The 24903-nt window shown below is 34.7% G+C and overlaps 2 protein-coding genes across 3 annotated transcripts; both read right to left on the bottom strand.

The window, feature by feature from the left end:
• Positions 1–26: 26 nt before the first annotated feature.
• On the bottom strand, positions 27–4769 carry LOC140887075 (protein STRICTOSIDINE SYNTHASE-LIKE 3-like). Its single transcript, XM_073294102.1, has 4 exons — positions 2925–4769; positions 1152–1427; positions 818–985; positions 27–601 (listed from the first exon to the last, which is right to left on the bottom strand). Exons 1-4 carry the CDS (start codon positions 3251–3253, stop codon positions 199–201), a joined length of 1176 nt encoding a protein of 391 aa, XP_073150203.1. The 5' UTR covers positions 3254–4769; the 3' UTR covers positions 27–198.
• Positions 4770–5921: 1152 nt separating this feature from the next.
• On the bottom strand, positions 5922–14646 carry LOC140887178 (ubiquitin carboxyl-terminal hydrolase 8). Of its 2 annotated transcripts, XM_073294253.1 has the most exons (14): positions 14493–14646; positions 14229–14376; positions 13374–13622; positions 12869–13010; positions 12078–12137; positions 11895–11990; positions 10911–11243; positions 10451–10591; positions 10153–10323; positions 9427–9684; positions 9159–9307; positions 7387–7935; positions 6626–6899; positions 5922–6385 (listed from the first exon to the last, which is right to left on the bottom strand). In XM_073294253.1, exons 2-14 carry the CDS (start codon positions 14363–14365, stop codon positions 6251–6253), a joined length of 2694 nt encoding a protein of 897 aa, XP_073150354.1. In that variant the 5' UTR covers positions 14366–14376; positions 14493–14646; the 3' UTR covers positions 5922–6250. The 2 variants fall into 2 exon arrangements, with proteins under 2 accessions (XP_073150354.1, XP_073150353.1); XM_073294252.1 differs by lacking the exon at positions 14493–14646 and having other exon boundaries at positions 14229–14484.
• Positions 14647–24903: the final 10257 nt, after the last annotated feature.

The raw sequence follows: 24903 nt of genomic DNA on the forward strand, positions 1-24903 counted from the left end.
AGAACGATTCGGAATAGAATTCGACGCATGAAAAAGCAACCTTATGACAGAAATTTAAATTTTAAGATTGTTTTCAATCACCAATCCACGACAGAGAAGCTACACAAGTTCTATGACATATATGGAATACCGAGTCTTTGGCCTAAAAAGAGCTGAAAAAGTGTGGGAAAAGAATCTGAAATTGATAAACCTTCTTTCTCAGTCTAACTGGTAAACTGCAACAAATGGCAACAGGACGCTTCCCATCCAAAGTTTCCCATCTCTCTCTTCGACTTCGCTAACTGCTTTAACTACTTTTCCTTGTCTATCTTCCAAAATTTTTAAAAGCTTACCTTCAGGGCTGTATTTCACGATTGCTCCATGCATACGACCTCCGATTTGCATCAGATAGTGAATCTTGGCAGAAATAGGAAGTTTCAGACACAACTGGCGTAATTTTGGGTACATTGCTGAGAAGTAAGCGTATACGGTTCGGCGACAATGGATTGCTACCCAAAACTCGCCCTTTTCATTTGTTCGAACGTTGTCTGGAAATCCAGGCAGCACAGCCATAATCTCAGAGGTGCCTGCCTTCTCACCTTTTACCCAGTACTTTCTCAACCTATATGATTCGAGGGCTGAGTTAAAATAAGTCCAAAACAAGGACAAGCATTCATAACATAGTTTCTTGACCTCCTCGAACATCTCATCGGAAGACTTGCCCAAAAACAAATAGACCTTTGAATCATCCCTTAAACGTCTGATGCATTTAAAAATTGCCACCTTCCAAAAGAAGTACAAATAGATCGAGAAATCAAGGAATAAGATAGGAGCATACCTGCCGATCGAACCCTCACAGAACACAAAGAATGATTTATCTTTACTCAGGGAAAGACCATTTGGAAATTGGAGATTTCGAACAAGAACAGTGGTTGATTTCGTGCTTGGATCATATTTCAGCACCCTTCCACTATTTTCTCCAGAGAATACTAACAGCAAAAAATTCCTGAAACAAGGTACCATGTAAGAACTATGGATGCTGGATATGCAACAGTATCCAGTAAAATACCAAGAGGCCAAAGTTTATGGGAACATAACTAAAAACGTGGGAATAAATGGTTTGGAAAAACTCTAAACACTGAGATGGCATTAATACAAAAATGTCAACTCACCTTCTTCTGTATGTTGTGCTGCTATCGGTGAAATACACGATCCCCTCATCATCAATGTCTAAGTCATTTGTAAATCCAAAAGGAACTCCTTCCGCCTCGGTGGCTAGAGATGTTGCCAAACCACCTTCAGGCCCAACCTTCAGCAACCCAAGATATGCATCTGCAATGTACAAATCACCTGTCTGTTTGTGAAATCTTAGACCCAATGGTCTTCCACAGATGTGTTCGTTCTTCAAATAGCTCAATAGTGATGGTTTTGTATCGCATAGCGCTGACCTGAAAAAAATTCACTCGTATGGGCGGGATTCTGTAAAACAATGACATGCCATTTTTTTCCTTGAACCATGCTCAATATGAGATAACTTGATTAGGAGTCAGTTTGTAGAAGTTCAGTAAGTCACCCTAAATTTTAATAGCAATGGTAGACAGACGGGAAATAAACAATCATCACTGAGAGGAGAAACTGTACGAAACTGTGACAGAAACACAAGAAACTAATGACATGAAAAAACAAACTTAAAATTTACTTGTTGAATTGTAAAAATATGACATTTACCAGGCACAATAAGATCTAAAAGATTTATGCCTACAAGTATACAATTCTTAGCGTACAGCAATAAAGACTAGCATGGTTGCAAAAGTAGCAGTTTAATAAAATAATAAACGGAAACAAATCATGGTTCGCACCACAAATATATAAATATCCTCGCTATGGAAGACAATAGATCCATGGAATCTTGAAATGGCAATTTAAGCAATCAATTATAAGGGGTAGCATTCATTACCGCTTTGATGATTTTGTGTTTACTGTTGAAAGAAATATTTCCACAGAATGAGAGGCACAAAACAAATAAGGAAGACACACACAAGAACAGCTTCATTTTAGAAAAGTTCTATTCTACAATATTATTTAAGCAATCAATTATAAAGGGGTAGCATTCATTACCGATATGGTTCTTTATTCTTCAATGCTCACAAAATAATGCATTGGGCTTATGAGAAGGTCCCACGACACATAATCTCGCTCATACTTTAATCTTGGTACACCAGGACTTTTGGCCAAGAAGTAAATGCTCAAATAAATTACATGTACCGCACATTATGCAAAGATTATAGAAAAATACATCAGTATAGCAAAATGAAAATCGAGCTTCAAAAGATGAAAATGCAACACAAGGAATTCAACTCGTGTGAAGTTGTTTCCTGTTACTTCAATTCTTGGTGTAATGAGAACCACGGATTTAATGATACCCATACTGTCTCACTTCACAAATTATCAGCTAGACCCCTGTTCTAGCTATGTACATATATATATGATCCAATGGTTTAACTTTAACAGAGATTGTGTTTGGGATTGCCACTTTTGAACTTTCTCTTCACAGAATTTTTATCCAAATTACTTCCTTAAAAGTAATCCCAAACAATACGATAATCAAATACAAATTTTTCAACAAATTGGTGTTGCGGCGAAGCTAGACCAGAGTCTTCGAAAAATAATAGCTAGACCTTCCGGCTAAGATTTTTTATTTGCTAAAATAATAGCAAGACCACAAGTTAAACAATTGATAGAGAGAATTCAAAAAAGTTAATCGTTCAATACAGAAACGAAAACATAAACCTCACTGTAAACAAACAAACTCAGCCATAATATTTTAGGCAATAAAACCTCACACACTCACTTCACAACTCCAAGTCTGAAAATCTCAAGGAGCAAAGTCATAAAATTTCAAATTTCCCAGTCATAAAAAAACCCATCAAGCATTCAAAACTCACCGATTGGGAGAAGTATAAGCAAAATCATTCCACTTTTCCCCATCCCAGAAAACAATCCTCCCATCAGCAACCCCAGTATAGGGGCCGCGCCCCATGGGATCAAATGCCACGCTCTCCGGCCCCTGCACCTGGTTCAAGAACTTGATTTCCGACTTCTGCAGCAAGTTCTCGGTGTCCTTCTCAACTGGGATTTCGGACCACGCAGGCATTTCCACCTTAAACGCCTTGAAATCTGGAAAACCAGAAATGGCACAATGATCAAACGGGTCCACCGCACAGTACACGGCCAACAGAAGGCATACAACCGCGAATACTCCGGCCCGTCTCATTGCCGACAAATCCAAAGATTATTTTCAGAGAACTTGGAAGTACAAGTGCAACAAAGCGTATGCTACCTACTTTCTAACAGAGTAGAACTTGTGATACTCTGGAGTATTAATTTTGGTATAAATTTTGATCCAACCACCATCTGCCTACCACTCCACTCCACCACCCTTCGTCCAAAAATTTTATTTTTATTTACAAAAACTCCCAAAAACTAATTTTGAATAAAAACAAAGAATATATATTTCTTTAATACAATCGGGGAGAAATTTTCATCAGAGGTGACCAAATTTTCATGTTGTATTTTCAAAACTTTATTAAAATAAAATATTGATAGTATAAAACTTTTTATCGAACAATTGTGTAATTGGATCGGTTAAGTAGTAGTTTTCTAGAAATAAATTTTAATTATTGAATTAAATAAACTCGTATTTAAGGATTAGTGACATTGTGACTGATATTGACTAAATTAAAAGGGATTAAGGGACAAAGTGCTATATTATTTGGGGGACAAAAAATTCTCAACTAAACAAAGGATAACTAAAAGAAATTTGAAAAAGTTGAGAGGTACTATCACACCCACAGGCCCATTTGACTCCGTCCCTGATTACACAAATGCAAAAGCAACAAATATAAATACAGTTAAAGACTAAAGTGACTTGAAACCTTTTTCTTGAAGAATTTTATTTTATTTTATTTTTTTTGACATGGAACCCGCAGCCGCTACCTTGCAGTGCGTTCTGGGTAAATCCCCTAACTAACGCAATAGCCTGCAAACTACGCTAGTCAAGGTAAACCACACTAGACAAGCAGGCTAAGCCCAAAAAAATGTTGGTGGGGGAATCGAACTCCTGACCTATGGTCAAGACTCAAAAGTTTACCTACTCCACCAACTTGGACACCCTCTTGAAGGCGTTTTGAAGAATTTTATTTTAAACATATGTGTTGGCAATAGCAATAAAGTGGCAAGTACAAAATACAGTAGTACGCGGACGCCCCTATGTTTCCTACCAAATAGAAATCATTTCATCGATATGTACTATGTAACCAATTATTAGTTTATGATATGTACTGTGTAACCAATTATTTGTGTATGATAGATAGACGAATAGCTCGAGAATAACTATGCTTCGTGTTTGAAAGTGAAAAATGATCATGTATGTACCAAATATTTCTCAAACGGGAAATTTGACGCATAACATCTTTAAAATTCTGGGAATTCGGATTCAATTTCGAGTTATGTTATGTCATGTATTGTGTCACACGTTGCATCATGAGTTTCTTTTCTCGGCCATGAACATCATGAATGAAAGACCTAGAACAAAATTAGTTTTTGAACATGGTCATTTCTTTCAAGATAACAAGTTGAAGTGCACAAATACAAGTGGTATGAGTTTTACTTGGACAGGATCATCTCCAGTCCGATCCAATCCAACTGTGTAAGAAGTCCAAATGTGTAATAATTTCTTAGTATACATTAATTATGTAGGTATCATTCAACACCCTAAGTGGTTAGCCTATTAATAATAGAGGTTGCGTATCATTAAAAGCCGATTAATAATAGAGGTTGCGTATCATTAAAACCTAGTGCGTCACTCAATAATTGCAAAAAAAAAAAAAAAAAAAAAAAACTTTATATGACTACACTACTAGGTCTCTCCCATATTGTGAATCATTTGTGTTTTCTTTCCACTACAATGGCATCTGCACAAGAATTTATCTACGATTGTAGAATTCTGATTGAAACTAACGATGATCATCGTCATCGTCTGATAATCTTTGAAGATGAAGCTTAGGTTACAAAATGTTTGTTGCGACTGTAAATCGGTGATTTGGATTGCAGATAAAACTTAAACGTCCTTTTTCATGTTCATCCATGAGCGTTAGTTTTCGCTTTTGTTTCTATCAAAAAAGTGTCTTGTTTGCAACTCAAATCGAAATGAGATGAATCTCCCAGACCAACTCAACAAATTAATCAGCGTTGATGATCACAAATGTACTTCCGAAACTATATAAAATTAAAATAAAATTCGAAGAACCTTCAGAACAAGATCATCATCAGGCCGGGAGGGGCGGCGATCGGAGATCTGAGAGAGTGGAAGAAAAAGAGCGAGCAGCTATGGCGGCACCAACTTCAGATTGAAAACTAATATTTAAAAGCATCATTTAATCGCACATCAGAGCTTGTTTTCTTTCCACATCTTTCGGAGCTTCCATTGCCGCTTCCAGCTCTCTCTTCCCAAATCTCTTCAGCCCCCAATCCGTTTCCCCCCAGGGATTTTTCCAGTACGAGGGGAAAGAATAAATACTTAGGGTTTCAAATTTCGTCATCCACCCCTGTATTTTGTTACATTGTCAATGCAACCCACAATATATTATCACCAATTGCAAAAACGACACCAAATCAATATTTTTTGTATTTTTAAGTATTTAAATAGAATAAATATTTTACGACACAAACAAATATCACTGTAACATGCTCCCGAGATTATATATAGAAAACAAAAAAGGAGAGGATATGTGATATTCAAAGTATATCTTTAAGAGGAGATGAATGTGAATTAAGCCCTTAGAATTAGAATCAAGAGAATTTAAGATTAAAAAAGCACCAAGATCAAGCGATCAGTAGCCAAAAAATTGTCCATTTTACATGTTATGGCTTGTGTCGTCCAATTGGTTCCCAAATGTAATAATAATAATGTGGGGAAAAAAACCCCTTGAACTCCCAACCAATCAATCATTCCTATCTTTCTTCTGTCCTTTTCACAGCAGAAGATGGTTGTAACATAAATATATGTCTTAATATGATCCTATCCCCAAATATGTAGTTTCACTATTATATGATGCCCTTTTGCCACCTATTTCTCTCTACACTAACTTCCATTTTCCCAATCTTGAGAAACACGGCCAAATACAACAAATATAAATGAGATTCAAGAACAAAAGAATGTAAAACCATAGATGGTTGTAGTTTTGATGAGAATCCTCTTCAAGTTAGCAAGTCATAGTCCTCTCAAGTTAATGTCTTCTTCGACCCTTCTGTAAAATAACACGTACGCAGCCGAAGTCTTGATCTTGTCCTCGGAGATGGGAGACACATGGCTGTCGTCAAAGTCGTACCACCGATCACCACCATGCTGATATTTACAGAATAGTTAGAACATGCTCAGAAAATTAGATGAAACTAGCATATATGCACTGCCACAACATGATTTGCTAAATCTAGTACTTTTGAAGATGCTATGTTTGGACTCGTTTTTTGGATTTGATTTCTCATTTCCTGAATATGAAACTAAAAGTAAACCTCTTTTTTTCTGAGATAAAGTGCAAAAACAAAACAAAAAATAAAAATAATCAAACAATGAAGGTACACTTACATGGACAAACGCCGTGTAGTGACCACCTCCCATACTTCCATAATGATTACTAATAGCATAGAGAACGTAACGGTTTGAAGCTTGCCCACCCTTCTGATCTATATAATCAGACATATCAAGGTCATGGATGGGGAAATCGACAAAGGTTTCCAATTTGTTCTTCAGATACTGGCTGTAGGAGAATCTTTTCAAATGAATCACCAAAATTTCTGGCAGTCTCCAGAGATCTAATTTTTTACTAGCTTGACAATGTTTTTTACACACCGGGCAGTACCTAAAAGGGCAAATGGCAGATTAGAAAAATAATGAGTGAATACTAAGTAACAGACACAAATACTTACTAAGCTGGCATAAATTAGAGAGAGGAAAATATGTTGATACTAGAATGCACATATCAATTAATGAGGACAAGAAAGATCAACTTAGATCACACTAATTGATCAACCTTAAGCAATTTATGAAGTACTATTTATGGATCTTCGGCAAAATCCATCAGATATTACAACAAATCTCTAGTTTCTTTATATGTGCTTCTTCGAGGTAGCTAACATACAGAGCCACTACCAGCTAAGAGTCATAATGATAACTGATACCAACAGGGTAGAATTTGCAGAAAGACTATCTTAAAGTATGATATGATTCTTCATATTCACCTTATTAACAAGATATGCTCACAATGTAATCTATCAAGTAAGTGGTGGATAAAAAAGGATAAATAAAAAAATTAAAAAAAAAAAAGGAAACCAGAATAGCTCACTGACCACATATCTTCAGGTCCTAGAGGCTCCTCCTTGAGAAATGCTTCAAGACATTTAAACAGAGAGATAGACTCTTGTGGTCTTTTCGTAAAGAAACCAGATTTGAAAACTTCAGGCAACAAGCTAAGAGGCTGAACGTTATAATGCTTGGCCGTTGACTCTGACCAACATGCAAGCACATTCAATCGTGTGGGCATGGCCTTCAGATTCACCGGCTCTTCCATTGTAATCTCTGAGTCTCTTTCTATTCCCTTTTCATCGGTTAAGTAAAACTGAAACTTGTTACCACACGATGAATCAGGCTCTTCTGCACTAGCTGTCTCAGGGGGTTCGGTTAGTCTAGGATTTTTATTATCCTCCACTTCCACCTCAGCAGCATTGTTGTCTGTGCTGCAATAATTATCAATAGATTCTTTATCTGGGACCAAGAATGGAGCAAGTAACTTTGTATACAGTTCAAAGATTTCAGATCCAGTGGTGATGGCTTGGCGTACTACAAGAGGGAATCCAAATGCCCTCCCACTTGTGGACAGTTTCCCGAAAACAAATCTCCTGCAATAAATATTAATTAAACAGCTTAAATTAAAAAGCATGGTACAGCCGGACGATAAATATCGCAGAAGCAACACTTTTTTCCATGGCAAACAACTTTACCAACTAAAAAGTATAAGAAAATCCACAAAACACATTCCTTGCAAGGGATTATGCAGCCAGGTCAAAACCTAGCAATGACAATAATCTCCATGTATGGCATCATATATTAACTGGCATATAAGGTTCATCAAGACATTGTTGTGTGATGTCCAGATGAATTACTGGCTTCCAAAAAAATATAACACCAAACGACCAGGTGGACTCAGCTAAGTTTACATTTAGATTCCTTAATGTTCAAATCCCGAGCAAAAAGAAAAATTAGAACATGGATGATTAAAAACTCATTTGCACCAACTATGTAGAAATTATAAAATAAAACTCGTCTTTGCCAATAGATGGTCATAAAGTTGCAAACCAAAAAACGAGTATATCCAACTGCATATATACATGCAGCATCCTTAGATATGTGTATTAGTATTATAAAATGAGGATACCCTGACAATTAAAGTCACTGATGAGAGTATTCGTTCACTTTCAGTTTCTGTTGCATGCAGAATTAAACAATAGACTAAAAAAGGAATATTACTTACAATTTGAATCTTTTATGCTTGTCATCAATCATCTTAACAAAAATGACTTGGGAAAATAATACATGTAACAAGATTTTCCAGGCTAATGCTATTTCTAGAAGATATTCCATCCACCATTTACAACCAGTTGAGCAACCACTGTAATCCAAAAAACCACAAGGCATCTCGGTTAAACAATCTTTGATGTCCGTACCTGCCAACTAAATTATGATCCGCATACAATTTCAAGCTCAACCTGCTAATGATCTTATGTATTCTTTCTGTGGAATAAATAGGTTGAGTTCCACCGAAATCCCAGCATGGCACGCACAAAATTTATTTTTGTTAAAGCTAACATATGACCTCTTATTATTCATCCATTGATGAAATGACCGATGCTCTATAGATGCTGAGCAAGTCATTATCATAGAAATCACGAAATGATACAGATATTAGATTGGCTAGTTACCAGCAGAAGATGGTGTTTAATTGCTGAATAGAACTATTCTGTATTGTTGATTCCACTAAATCAAGCACAAACTTTTTGCGGACGCGTGTAATATACTATACATGGCAAAATACAGACAAAGAATCATGCAGTTTTGGACTTACTCTTCTATTTTCTGGTGCATAAACACAATCAGAGGAACTTCCTTAGCATCCTTTGACAGCCTATATGCTATTAGTTGATCACCATCTCTAATTAAAGATAATGAATCAGTAGGCTCCTCTAGAAATCGTATTATACGGTTGTTATATATCTGTGAAACAGTTTGTAGATCTTAGAGCTTGAATTGTAAGAAGTATAAAAAGGAGAAATAATAATAAAATCGCCTGAAGGGTAAAAATAAATCTAAAATAGTGTGATAACTGCTGTTACCTCAGCAACCAAAAGTGTCTCGTCAACCCCCAAAGAACATGCTGCACTTAAAGACTGAATTAAATCTTCAAGCTTTCCATTCTTGGGTACAGAAACAGTAAATGAGGATGGCAGCGTATTGCCATCAGTTTTTACAATCGTCAATGTCATTGTCCGAATCGTTGTCGATGGCAGTGGTAACGACAGATACATGAATGGATCAAAAGTAACAGACACCTTTCTACAAATTGGGCATACTAATGTTGATCGATATTGACCCTGAGATGGCAACAGTCAGCGGGAAGTTAAGCAAGGCTAGAGAAGGCAACCATAAAGACCAAACAGTTACCAGACATTCCTCTGTCAATCTCTAAGAAGAGAAGGTCAAAAGCAGTGCGGTGAAAAATATAGTTTTCAAAGTTATACAAATAATCCGAAAAATGTAGCATGATTTGAATATTTAAGGCCATTGATCTTTAATGAGAATTCACTGGATTCATGATTACTGAAACTCAAAAACAGAATAAGCATATAATTTCGGCTCAAGATCATAATATCATTCTTGTATCAGTACTTCACAAATAAGAGAGATTAATAATGAATACTCTGCGTTCAAGATATTTACTTTCCTTGGTTTTCAAATGAAAAGGAAATGGTCCAAAAAAAATAGAGAAAGCAAAAGTATAAATATAAATAAAAAAGCAAAAGCAACACGGAAATGAAAACCACTGAATTAAACACACGTACTTGGCACAAATCAACAATTATAGAATCATTGCGAGCCAGATGATTCTTCCAATATTCATCAGCCACTTCTTCATCTGGTCGACCATCAGAATCCTTAGCTTCAACATAGGGTTTGCACTTCACGCGATTCAAATCTTCATGGAGTCCATCCAAAAGAAATGCTAGGAGCTCCTACAGTAGTAACCAAGTGAAGTGAAAATATTATATTCCTCCCACTTTAATGGAATTAGAGCTTGAGATAGTTCAGACAACCGGAATAAGATATAATTTTAAATGTTAACAGGAGAATAATACAAACTTGAGAATCATGCTGATTAAAACCACTAAATTGAGGAGCAAAATGAGCAAGCTTCAATTTGAATGTTCTTGGAGTCACAGGTGTTGCTCCAGGAGTCCACAATTTCTTCAGCAGATCTCCAAAAGCTGAAGCAATCTCACCCTATTCAAAAGCAATTATATTAAAGTTTTAATAGATATAGATTTATTTATCACAAGTCATGAATATGGAAAGCAAGCACAATCTCAGCATCACATACACATAAAAAAAGATATGTCACACAACTATTACAACTGGAGAATCACCAACTTAAATGATTCCGAAAATCAGAAGTGAAAACTCAAAGGATGATTGTGTAAGCATGTTTTATCTGGAAACGTCACTGACTAACAGACAATAATGTTCAATTGAACAATAAATATTAATCGGAAAAGGGAAAAAATTCGTTTATAATGAGGTTCTAACACCAAAGAGAACATACATTCATGCCCAATGGGTTCTCCGAGTTTATTTCTCTCCTATAATCCCCAAGAAAGTAGTCAACAAGTTTTGGTGTGTGAGCTAGACACTGAAGAGAACTGTTCATGAAACAAGTATTCCCCAGGTTTTGCAATCCAGTCAATCCCAAAGAGCCAGCTTCAAAGGAACTTCCGAAAATAGTAGAGGAATGGCGAGTAGAACTATAACTGTTGTTGATAGCACTCCCATTCATCAAATTAGAAGTACCATTAGTATATGGTGCCAACTCTTCTTTTTTAACTCCTCTATTTCTGACAGAATCTGACAGACCATAAACTTGCAACTCAAGGAGAAGCTACATAAATCAACAGAAAAAGAAGTTAATGAACATGAAAAAGTAGCAGGACTGCAGGAGTTAAGCATCAAGATATAGACGGAAAATTCAAGAAATCAGTTTTCAAAGGTATGTATTGTCACCATACCACATCAGTTTTGACTGTAAAGACAAATAAAAATAAATAAATAAATAAAATTTCATGGAGACATACAGACTATAAATGTAAGAGGTACACGAACAAAAAGGATCACCTGAGATAAAAATTCCATGCTAGACTACGAGTAACTTTTAAATTTGCAATTACTGCTTATATATCCAATATTGGACATAACCATCTCCCCACAAGAAAAGTCAAAATAAGAAAGAAAAACAAAATAAAAATGTGAGAGCAGGTGAAAGAACATAAGATGCCTCACCAATAGTAAGTGCACCATAGATTATTGTCTACCCGATAGTTACTGAAGCAAGACGAAAATTACAGAGAATTTAGTATGTCCTCATTCATTTTCCCTTTTTTCCTAGTTTGTTTGGGGATAGGGACTGGTCATGTACCAAAGTCACGAACTATTTGCATGACGTTGAATGCGAAAAATTTCACGTCAAAGAGAACTTCAACAAATGTATTCTCTTTTATCTCAGATTAAAAAGTAAGCAAGATCCGCTACTCACATCCTGGTCTGCCTGCTTCTGAGACTCTTTTGAGATCTTGTTTTTGTCGTTCAGGAAAAGCAATGTTGTCTGCCCTGAAAAATCCCAAACCCATAACTGCACATATGGCCAACCGTTAACCCCAAGAAAATGTATAGCTACAACAGTCAATGAGAAATTTGAAAGGCAATAAAATGCACTTACAGGATCAGTATCTACATTGAATATCTTGCAGGCTCTTCTGAAGCATTCAACCAAATTATCCTGTAATTAAGGCAAAAGGGAAACTTAAAATTAAAAGAAACGAATATTAATTAGGTGGAAAATTAATTTCAAATCTCCGGTAGTTGAGAGAAATGGATTGTACACGTGGGCTGCTAAGAATAAGAGATTATTTATCTCGACAAATTAATGCAGCATTAGGGTAAGATTATGCCAATACGATAAATCATTTTTTAAACTCAATTAACATGTTAAAAGTTTTACAATACGAATGTCACATTAAGTCATTAACTGCATACGGAAAAAATCAGAAGGATAACTGAAAGAAAACTAATCTCAGAATCTAATCCAGAAATGATCTCTTGCTTAATTTATTTTATTTTATTTTTTAAAAAAAAAGATAAAACATAGTAATGACCAGACTTCCAAATGCTTGTTGCATGATCATGCTGCAATTATAGAAATGTTCAATTGAGATTAGGGCCATGATAAACAATGCATAAAAATCGGATATAGAAAATCATTTATTGCGTCTCTATTCCTTCCTGCTCTAGTTTTTTAGTTATGTTTCCATTTCAGTAATCGGTTCCAGACAAAAATCCCTGGTTCATGGCTTCTAACAGAATCTTGATTCATTTTAAGTTCAAGCAAGATAACTCAAAAATGTGATTTCTCTATAAGTGTATTTTTACAATTATTATAACTATATTTGCCATTTGTGTGAGCTCTGTCATATTTTTTTTCACAAGTATAGTGTTCGAATGTCTATAAACCTTTTTGCTTATTTTGACAGAAAACGCATTGGATTCTCTCTGAACAGAAAGCCTTAGTTGTAGAGGATAGATATCTGACATATCTTCTTCTACGGCTGATGAGCATTTGATGTTCTGTGATGAACTTCTCGAATCACTATGCCTGGACAGGTAAAAAAGGGTCATTGAAATAAAGTCACTTCGTTTAATTCCATAAGGACTCATGCCGACAAAAGGAAAATTTTATTAAATATAAACCCACAACCCGCATGAAGTGAAACCGATATGATTTCCATGTGCATAGTATGGAAATTAATGATCATATGCCAAGCAGTTGACAAAGAATGTTAGGCAAGAAGAAAGCACTATATTAATGCAGGAATCCTTCACAAACACAAAACAGCAAAACTTAATCGTGATACACGCCAAATTCTAGCCTGTCTCGTGCACAACTGGATTCACATGAAGAAAGTCAAAAAACTGAAATAACATATAAACCTAGGAGTATTTCTGGAAAGTTACTGACCATTTAAGTGTCTGTAGCCACATTTCGCCAGGGACCAAAGCATAGTCCCTGCCAGATACCCCGACTTCTCCATTTTCCACACTGCGCGACAATGAAGGGTCCTCTTTCTTAAGGTTAAATGCTATATCTGAATAAAATATATTGTTCAATATCTTCATTGCACCGCCATAAGATGAGGCAGGGGATGCTATATACGGGATTCCCACTTTTAAATCTGATGAAGAAGGGTCTTGTGCCTCCTTCCACCATCTGAAACAAACCCAAATGCAATCAAGAAAACAACAGAAAATCAATTAAGAAACCTCGAGACCATGCTATTGTAAAATAATCAGTTCATAGCATCATACTAGCACATTCTGTGACAGCAAAAGTGAGCCAACACAATCTAAGTTTCTTCAAAAATTTCACCTACGATCAGCTATCACAACTAGCTCGTACTCTATCATCAACCAAAGCGAGAATAAATATTCTCAGTGGTGCAATTAAATCAACAGAAAAAGGATTAACTACCAAAAAAAAACTAAAAATCAAAATAACTAATCCAAACAGTACCCACGAGATTATTAATCCAACCATCAAACAGAAATCCAAGAAACAAATCAAACCCTTTATTGAGAACAAACAAACAAATCCAACAAAACACTTCTGTTCTTTTACTTCTTGCCCTTTCAAGTTTCTGAAAACTGGTCCAAATTCTTGCTGAATCAGTAAAAATAACAGTCACCTTCTTTCAAGAAAAAAAATTCAAAAATCATTTCACCTTTTCCCTTCTCCGAATCAGATTAACCCCCACACATTTCCTCCAAAAAAAAAAAACTAAATCAATTTTGAGCCAGCGCATTTAAACGTGCATACCTGAATGGGACTAAATAAACTCTTTGGTCTTGATCTAAAGACAAAGGCTCTCCTTCTTCTTGCGGCAAATGCGGCTCAATGTTCAAAGTATTCAATGAAACTGCTGCTGGCCCATTATTATTATCACCGTTCTCCATTTCCCTTGTGCCTATATGTACACATAGAACGAGAAAGACTCGGGTTCAGAAATGGCGGAAGCGATTCGCAAAATTGCACATCAAGAGAGAGAGATTGACGGATTTGCAGAGAAAAAGTATTACTTACAGAAAGAAGAATTTTACTATTCTGGGATTTACAGATTTCGTATTTATATAGGGATTTTTAATGAAAAGATGATTTTTTTATTAAATATATTTTCTCTTGAAGAAAAATTAAGGCAGGTTTTAGAGAGAGAGCACTGCACAGAGGGATATGCGGGAAAAGGTGCCACACTGGCGCTGCTCTGTCTTTAATATTAACGTTGGATCTCATCTGTGTCTGTGAGAAATGATTTATAATTATTAATTACCCAATTTTCCTTGTAAATTTGTTGATTCACATACTAGTCAAATTTCACTACAAGCATGTTAGAACAAGTTTTAGCCTTGTTTTAAGCTAATTGTTCATGTGTGAGTTCACCTTTCAAAGTAGTTAATTTTTCGGATAATATCTGTCACTTTGAGATGTATACGAGTTAACTTCGATATATTATACGTAATTTTCACAATTTTTTAATTTACATTGATCTTCAGACACGTGATAATTCTCGGATTTCTTAATAAAATTATCGCTATTGTAACTCGATACAGTAAAACATCTACTTATATCATCGTCCTTATATTTTTGTATATGCCCACGTCGCAACGACAGACGGTGTGTAAGGGTGATCATGGTGTAGTTTGAGCGGCAAAAAATTCAAACCGAATGCGATTCAGTTTGGAAGTTTTTTTCTAAATTGCGGGTTATTAATTAAAATTTAATGTACGCTTTTAAACGACGTCGGTTGGTTTTGGACGAGTAAGTGGTTATTATATTTTAAAAAGAGAGAATGAGAAGTGGAAATAAAGACGTAAATAACAAAATTATAAGAATGATAGTTGTGATAAAATTTTCATGGTTATATAATGTACTAAACTAAAATGTCATAGTTAATTGACTTGAAAGGAGTATGAGTTCAACAAGAACAATATTATAGGTAAGACAACAATTTATTTTAGCATATTTAGAGGATGAAAATAACTTTTAAAATCAAAATTAATTTTCTTGTGTTTAGACCGAGTTAATGAGATTGGGTACCTCTTCCTATAATAGTGTTAAAATCATGAACAAGTTTGTAGTATATCATTATTAGAAAATTATGATGCGGTGCAATGCAATTTTTACTTCAAATTGACTCCACAGTCCACACCATCGATTGCAATGTGATTAGAAAAAAAATTTTGACAACACAATTTATTCAAAACGATCAAAATAACGACGTGATTCGATTTGATTCGATCGATTAGTAGGGTTTTTAAAATAGTTTGACCAGCCATACCATGCAGCATGAATTATTTAATTTCCATCACTATATATATTTTATGCACACAAACACGTTAAGTACTTGTGCGTGAATATATTTACTTCGAGTGGAAATGCAATCGATTTGTAATAATTTTCCGTTGAATTAAATTAAAACTCATAATTAAAGTATCAATATATTATTTAAAAATATCCATATATATCTATAATCATGCGCAATATATGATTATTACGTAAGTTATTTTGCGTGATGGAAAAAATAATCCATCAAAATGATTATTAAATTAATTGGTCATCAACATATATAACTCATAAATGAGGTGTAAATACCCTATGATTATCGATTGCCTAAAAGGCTAAAACAATCAAGGCCTAATTTTAGATTGGGTTTAAGTCCACATAGAGATAGAACATAAAGGGCCCCATAAAACAATGTACCGAAGCCCATTTAATGAAATCGAAGGCCCATAGTAGTTAAATTATGTGAAAAAAGCCCATTGAATTCACGCAAATATTTGTCCTACTCTTTCCCGTCCTTGCACAATTTTGTGTGGTATAATTGTACACACTATATATATGTATGTATGTACAATTATATATGTATGAATGTATGTATTTATATATATATATATATATATATATATAAAAGGGGGTCATACTTTTCAGGAACTTGGCAATAACATTAATTTTGATTTATTGCGGGTGTAATAATTGTTCTTGTTTAATGGAGCAATGTAAACATGTTGGTTGGGATACTGTATGTGTAAGAATTATCTTCGCAGGTCATTGACAAAAACATATAAAGACAGATACTTTAATGTTGTCATACGATGTCAGGAACATCAAGGTACAACATCATTCAAAACAAATTAAATAATTATATTCAAATAGATCAGAATTTACGAAAAATTATTATCAATTAAGCATAATTACGCAGCGAAAATAATAACACAAAAATTATTGTGCACAAGTACAAAGACTTGTGCGATGCCTCATGACAAAAATTATTACTAGGACAAAGTAATATTCAATTACAAAAACCAATCCTAGTAAACCTATCAAAGTTAGATTCTCAACACTTTGAGAAATCTTAACAACACTCTAAATTCAATCAAAGATTGAAAATGAAAACTATGGAGTATAAACTAAACAAACAAATATCTCAACCAATCGAGATATTAAAAATACACCCTAAATACTATGAAAGTAGTATAGGAAAATCAGAGGTGTAGTAAAAGGAAGAAACAAAGCCACAGGAAAGAGTTTGAAGTCTCTTCGTCAGATAGTATTCACGATGACCGTGGCTGGAATTCTTCAACCGGAGATTTAGATCTTCAAACGCTTGGTCTCCGAATTTTGGAATCAGTTTTTCCTTTTTCTTCTATACTCTTCACGTGTATGATCTTTTTCTCTAATCTTGCTTTGTACACTCTCTCCACTCTCCACACTTCTGCTCCTTCTTCACGCTTAAAATAAGTAGAATGATTTATTTCCTTTAGATAGAGTCCTGTAAAGATGGAAACAAATCTTCAATTAAAAAGTAAGCATGATCAAATCATATACCAATATTACTTAAATAAAAGATTATTATCTTTTAATTAAAGATAATATCGAATATTACAAGAAAGGCAAAACATGTAGATAAATATTAATTAAAAAGAAAACAATTGAATAGAATTTATTTCTTATCTCCAAGACATATTTTCCTTTCAATCTCTAACTTTTTGCTTTTTGGACAAAACAAAGCATATTAATAATTATCAGTTGCTCCTCCTGAGCTAGACAACTTAGACTCCCCCTAAATTTGATCATATCAGTTCATGGTGTTGTCACCAGATGTGGACAACATGGGAGGAATAACATCAACAATGAAACAATAATGAGCAGAGAACAAACATTAAGAAGTTTTCAATTAATCAGAGCAAGCCTAAGATTATTCTTCATCATTCTGAGTTGTGCCAGATTGTCGGTCCAGCTTCTTGTTTAGCAACCTCAACATAGCAAACCCAACATCATCTACATCATCTCCCCCTTTTTGTCCATGAATGACAATTTCAAGGAGAAGCTTGTAATTAGCGACCTAATAAATGTAGTGAGTAATGAGAGATTGAGCATTAAAGATCTGGTACTCAGCAAACATGATTTGGAACTCCAGGTAGACAAGTGAAAGTTGCACAAATTCTGATGTTGGTGCCTTGATGTTGGCAACATCAAGCATAACATCAGTATGCAGAGGTCTACCCTTCCAAGATTGATCAATCTTCAAATTACCCTTGAGAAAAGTAGGATAGATCTTGACAGTCTCCCCCTCAACAGAAAGTGGTTCATCTTCTACACGAACAAAATTCATCATCTGCTTCAATGTTTTCACTATCAGTGTTGGAAACATCATCTGCAGCAACATCTAATGAAGCAGATTGTTTAGATGAAGATGAACTCGAACATAGGCTCCCAAAATTTGCGGAGTCTTTCTCACAAATAGCGGAGGTCAAGGTTCAATAGAATTCAATTACTATAGGCACAGTGTAAAGTCACGGAGGAAACAGTGGAGTACAAACCATGATCCACTAGAAAGGAGTCCAAGTTGTGATTCTCAAAAGACTTTTTGTCCACATTATTTCCAGGACAAAGCTCATGAGTTTCATAAAGTTCCCAGAGAGAAGCTGCTTCAACATAGTCGAAATTTTCAAAGAAAAAGTCCAAAAGATCATACCCATCTGTTACGTCGATGTTGTCACCATCGGTGCTGGAAACATCGTCTGTAGTAACATCATATATCTCAGTGTCCTCAGAAGAAGATTCTGACCCATTAGCAGCAAAAGAGGAATCAGAGGAGGAGCTGGATGAGTTTGTGGACTTGGAGGGCCTGTTATCAGCACCAGAGCCAACTCGACATGGGCTTATCATCAGATTCAGGCACAGTATTCTTCGAGGGTTCTCCACTTTATTTCTTCAATTTTACCAAACAAAATGAACCAATGACATCTCAAATTCAGCAGGATCCAATTCAGCAAAAGTGGCAGCGACAGGAGATTGTGAAGATTTATCATTCTCCGATTAATCTTCCTTAGCAACAGAGGAAGAAACACCACCAACTGAGGGTTCTGGGTGAGCAACGATCTCAAATCCTCATCTTAAAAATCATCTCCAGAAAAAATCTTGATCAAACTTGTTTCCTGCAATTGTGAGTGAGATTATAAAAGAAATAATAATTCACATAGAAATAGAACAAGGAGAGATACTATGAGAACAACGATGCAAATGATCAGAATAAGTATCAATATTAAGCTCTAACGTTTCAATTTGAAGAGTCAAAGACACAGTAAAAGATCCATTAGCCAGTAAAATTGCAATGCTCTCAATCATCACACTGTAACGGTCAAAGAGATTAGTGAGTTTTGAAATTTTTGAAAACTTGAAAACTCAATATACAAGGCAATAATCTAGTTAAATCAATATCTGATATATCCCAAAAATAAAAACTCCACACCGCATGTAACACCACTGAAATTCAAATCCCAAAGGATAAATTTATGGTTAATTTGATTTTCACCATATTTCATCCAAAAAATACGAAACAATTTCACCAGTTTATTTATTCACGAAATAATGCAAATGCATGACCTAAGAATGTCTAAAACAGAGTGTAGAATATCAAGAATGCAGTATCAATGCATGAGATATGTTTACAAGTGTGATGTTTGCATCTGATGTTGGAAACATCTCCTGGGAACACAGTAGTTTTTCAAAACAAAATCAAAAATTTTTCCACACTTAATTAGCCAGATTTTTTGGTTATTGATACAGAAGTGGTAGCCTGCACACTGAGATAACGGTCTTCATAGGACTCTCTTAGGTAGCTTTTTCCATTTTCTTCCGAAATTTGATGTGTTAGACAATTGCGTCAACACTCTCTTTTCAGCTCACATATAAAATTTTTCTAAGTCACGTTTCACATGGAACAAGATCATGAAATACACAAACATTCCTCAACTACTTGGTGACATAAGTGAGCAATCAACTTGGCTTCGTGTGTTACAAAATATTTTAAATAAAAAAACTACTGATAAACCAGTTAATGACCAGAACATAGCAAACAAGACACTGAACAAAGTGCATGAATGAAATGCAAGATGCCTAAAATTATAAAGATGCACATGCATGTTTGATGTTGTCTCATGATGTTAGCAACGTCACGGAGCAACATCAGTGAGTGATCAAAGTGAATGCATGCCAAGAGACTTCCTAAGGTTGGAAAATCTCTCAAAATTCAATACTTTCGTGAATATGTCAGCTAGTTTATTGTCAGTACCGATGAATTCCATATGAATCAAATCTTTTTCAACCAAATCAAGGATAAAGTGATGTTTTTTGTATCAATGTGTTTAGTGCGGGGGTGTTGTACTGGGTTTTTTAAGATATTAATCGCACTAGAATTATCACAATATATAGTTGAAGTTTCACTCTTAAACTCATAGTCATTCACCATTTGATTCATCCACAAAAATTGAGAACAACGACTTCCAACTGCTACATATTTCAAAATTATTTTTACCGCTTTGAGATGTAAGACTCTAGGATCAGACTGATACTTAGCGCATAAATAAAAGCTAAAAATGATATCAGTGCGGCAAGCAGTCAAATATAAAAGTCTGTCTATGATGTTGTGGTACATGGTGTTGTCAACACTGTCCCCAACAACATCTTTGGACAGTTTTTCACTTGATCCAATTGGTGTTTTTGTATGCTTCAGATTATCACCACAGAATTTTTTCACAAGATACTTAGCATACTTACTTTGAGACAATAAAATACCATCAGACATTTGATTGACTTGAATTCCAAGAAAATAATTCATCTCTCCTACCATGCTCATTTCAAAATTAGATTCCATGCATGCAACAAAGTGATCAACATAATTTTGAGATGAAGCACAAAATAGTAAATCATCCACATAGATTTGACAAATCAAGATATCACCTTTGAGCTTTTGAATAAAGAGAGTTTTATCCTTTTCACCTCTTTTGAAGTCAATTCTCAACAAATATTCTGTCAATCTACCATACCATGCACAAAGAACTTGCTTGAGTCCATATAGAGCCTTCTTCAATTTGTGGACATTATCCAAATGCTTAGGGTCTTCAAAACCCTTAGGTTGTTTGACATAAACATGTTCATGCAAAATACCGTTAAGAAAAACATTTTTCACATCCATTTTATACAGTTTAAGACCCATATAACAAGCAATAAAAAGCAATAATCGAACAGATTCAATACGAGCAACAAGAGCAAAAGTTTCATCAAACTCTACCCCTTCAACTTAAGTGTACCCTTGAGCAACTAAACGAGTATTATTTCCAACACTATTCCTCAACTCATCAGTTTTGATTTTGAAATTCCATTTAGTACCAATCACATTTCCATGAGCAGAAGGTGATACAAGATACCATACACCATTTCTAAAAAATTGCTCAAGTTTTTCATGCATATCATTCACCAAAAACTCATCTTTTAAGACTTCACTCATATTTTTGGCTTCAATGAAAGACACAAAATTGGAATACATTACCTGGAAAACACAGAAGCATTGCACACTAACCCGATTATCTTTTGATAGTCCACTTTTTCTTTATTTTGGGTTCTCACATTTTCCAGTAAGTTACCAATTACCTGAGATGTGAGATGAACTTTCTGAATCTGAGAATTTTCTTCCACATCAGTATGTATCTTTTCATCAGACTGACTTTATTCAGATTGAGTCAACTGGAAATCTGATGTTGTGTCATTGATGTTGGTAACATCGGGGATAACACAGGGAGTGTCCAGTTGTTCATTCATCAAGTTTTGAAAGTCATCTTCTGCTCTCTTTTCTTTGATATCACCATGGCTTTCCATTTCTCGTACAACTTCAAACTTACCCAGATTCTTCAAGGATTTGAAGTTTGCATATCCTAGCTTATGTTGCCATAAATCCAATTCGCTTACCTTAGAGCTTCTACAGCCGTGTTTTTCACCAATTTTGTAGAAATTATCGGTTGACCTAGTACCTGTCATAACGCAAACATTAGCTTCATCAAACACCTCACATGAATTTTTATCAAATTTCACAAATAGGTTATCATCACAAAGTTGGCTAATGCTAATTAAATTTGAATTCAATCCTTCAACATGAAGCACATTGTGAAGCTCTGGAAATCCTTTCACATTTAAAGTTCCTTTTCCAACAATATTTTCTTTTGCACCTCCACCATAGGTCAAACATCCACTCCTTTGATCCACATAATCAGTGAGAAACTCCTTTGATCCAGTCATGTGACAAGAACTGCCACTATCAAAATACCAAGCACCTGCAGAGTCAGTTTTCAATGAGGTATAAATGACAAAACATTTGAGTTTCACCTTAGGTACCCAGAACCTTTTACCAGAGGATTGTTTCTTTGCAGTGTTGTGGTTGTTGTTGTGGCTAATGTTGCCAACATCACAGGGCAACATCGACTTAGCATACCACTTCATGAAATCTTTCTTCAGTTTGAAGCAATGAAGCCTTATGTGTCCTGGTTTATGACAATAATGACATATAAAAATAGGTCTACTACCTTTTTGATTTTGAGTACATACCTGTTTTGGAGTGATTTTAACAGGAGATCCTTCTTTGAAAGATGGTGAGCAATTAGTTTCTTTTACAAACACTGTAGGTCTCGAAATAGTGTGCGAAGATTCACCAACTTCAAATGTGCTTTCTTCGAAACCCAATCCAGCTTTATCAATTTTTCCAGTCATCAATAATTCCGAGAGTTTGTTTGAACTGGAATTATATTTTGTCAAAGTTTGATTTGCTTTTGCCAATTCATCCTTCACAGTGCAGAGTTCTATGTCCTTTTTTGTTAGAGCAACTTCAAGTTTGGCCAAAGCACTTTTCATCTCAGCATTTTCTTTGGTCAAGACACAGTTTTCTTGATTTCTTTTCACCCAATCTGCATAGAGTTCTTCATACATGGTTTGAACAATTTCCTCAGTAGGTGTTTCTTCATTTTTCCTGTGTGTATCTTCAACAGCATTTAGACACAAAAACTTTAGATTAACATTCTTATAGCAGAGTTCTGAGATTGCTTTCCTAGTAGACACTTCGTGAGGATTGATTTGAAGATGAGTTCTCATGTCCTCAGTAGGTGTTTCTTCATTTTTCCTGTGTGTATCTTCAACAGCATTTAGACACAAAAACTTTAGATTAACATTCTTATAGCAGAGTTCTGAGATTGCTTTCCTAGTAGACACTTCGTGAGGATTGATTTGAAGATGAGTTCTCACGAGAATGGCCGTGGTTATTGTTGTGCATTCTTTGATATCAGAATCTTCTTGTTCTTCCTCATCTTCGTCATCCTCCTGAACACTGGAATTGTTAAGAAAAACAGCATTCAAACACAAGGAATTAGATGCATACCGTCTGATGTTGTGGCCTGATGTTGCCATGTCAGAGGTAACAACATTAGGATTGACTTGTAGCAATGATTTTCTCTTTACAAGAGCAGTAAGTGAAAGTGATGTCTGATTTTCTTTCTCAATAGACTCATGATCTTCATCAATATCATCGTCACTTAAAAATTTAGTCACTCCTTTTCTCGATCTCAAATTGTTCTTTCCTTGAGGGATAGAAGTTTTTTGAGTCTTCAAAGGTGTAGGCACAACCAAAGATTTGGATTTTTGCTCACTTTTTATATAATATTTGATTTTTTTCAAGTAGCTGTCAAATTTTTTCGCAATCAGAAATGTAGATTCTTCACATAGGTCTATTTCATTAACTTCTTGCGACATTTGCACAAGATCCTTGTGAGAGTCTTGTACTTCCATAATGTACCTGTAAGATAAAACAACCAGAATCAGCTCTTAGTGTATCAAAAGTTGCCTCTGACGCCACTTGTAAGAATTATCTTCGCATGTCATTGACAAAAACATATAAAGACAGATACTTTAATGTTGTCCTACGATGTCAGGAACATCAAGGTACAACATCATTCAAAACAAATTAAATAATTATATTCAAATAGATCAGAATTTACAAAAAATTATTATCAATTAAGCATAATTACGCAGCGGAAATAATAACACAAAAATTATTGTGCACAAGTACAAAGACTTGTGCGATGCCTCATGACAAAAATTATTACTAGGACAAAGTAATATTCAATTACAAAAACCAATCCTAGTAAACCTACCAAAGTTAGATTCTCAACACTTTGAGAAATCTTAACAACACTCTAAATTCAATCAAGGATTGAAAACGAAAACTATGGAGTGTAAACTAAACAAACAAATATCTCAACCAATCGAGATATTAAAACTACACCCTAAATACTATGAAAGTAGTATAGGAAAATCAGAGGTGTAGTAAAAGGAAGAAACAAAGCCACAGGGAAGAGTTTGAAGTCTCTTCGTCAGATAGTATTCACGATGACAGTGGCTGGAATTCTTCAACCGGAGATTTAGATCTTCAAACGCTTGGTCTCTGAATTTTGGAATCAGTTTCTCCTTTTTCTTCTATACTCTTCACGTGTATGATTTTTTTCTCTAATCTTGCTTTGTACGCTCTCTCTACTCTCCACACTTCTGCTCCTTCTTCACGCTTAAAATAAGTAAAATGATTTATTTCCTTTAGATAGAGTCCTGTAAAAATGGAAACAAATCTTCAATTAATCAAATCATATATCAATATTACTTAAATAAAAGATTATTATTTTTTAATTTAAGATAATATCGAATACAAGAAAGGCAAAACATGTACTTATGTACATAAATATTAATTAAAAGGAAAACAATTGAATAGAATTTATGTCTTATCTCCAAGACATATTTTCCTTTCAGTATGATTTAAAAAATTTGATCAGTTGCACAATTAGAATCAGCTATAACTTTTAGTAATGTGGCAAACAATTGGTGTTATAATACAATTTTATCATAATTTAAATAATCACTTGAATTATTTTAGAGATATATTTCAATAACTACTAGCAGGTAATATAAATAAATATACGGAAACAAGATACATAAACCTAATTTATTGTAAAAAGTTTATTTTCAAATAAATCATTCACTAAAAAACATATATAACAAAAATTATTACACAGCTTATCAAACAACCGTATCTATATAAGAATATTTAAAATTAAAATTTTATTCC

Source organism: Henckelia pumila, chromosome 3, assembly GCF_033568475.1.
Source record: "Henckelia pumila isolate YLH828 chromosome 3, ASM3356847v2, whole genome shotgun sequence".
Classification (NCBI taxonomy): Eukaryota; Viridiplantae; Streptophyta; class Magnoliopsida; order Lamiales; family Gesneriaceae; genus Henckelia; species Henckelia pumila.

Coding starts and splice junctions, on each gene's coding strand:
- LOC140887075 (XM_073294102.1), bottom strand. CDS start 3,253: ATGAGACGGGCCGGAGTATTCGCGGTTGTATGCCTTCTGTTGGCCGTG. Junction 1,428..2,924: donor GCTTATACTTCTCCCAATCG/GTGAGTTTTGAA, acceptor AATTTTTTTCAG/GTCAGCGCTATGCGATACAA. Junction 602..817: donor TGTGAGGGTTCGATCGGCAG/GTATGCTCCTAT, acceptor CGAATCATATAG/GTTGAGAAAGTACTGGGTAA.
- LOC140887178 (XM_073294253.1), bottom strand. CDS start 14,365: ATGGAGAACGGTGATAATAATAATGGGCCAGCAGCAGTTTCATTGAAT. Junction 10,324..10,450: donor TTAATCAGCATGATTCTCAA/GTTTGTATTATT, acceptor TTACTACTGTAG/GAGCTCCTAGCATTTCTTTT. Junction 6,386..6,625: donor ACTACACGGCGTTTGTCCAT/GTAAGTGTACCT, acceptor TGTAAATATCAG/CATGGTGGTGATCGGTGGTA.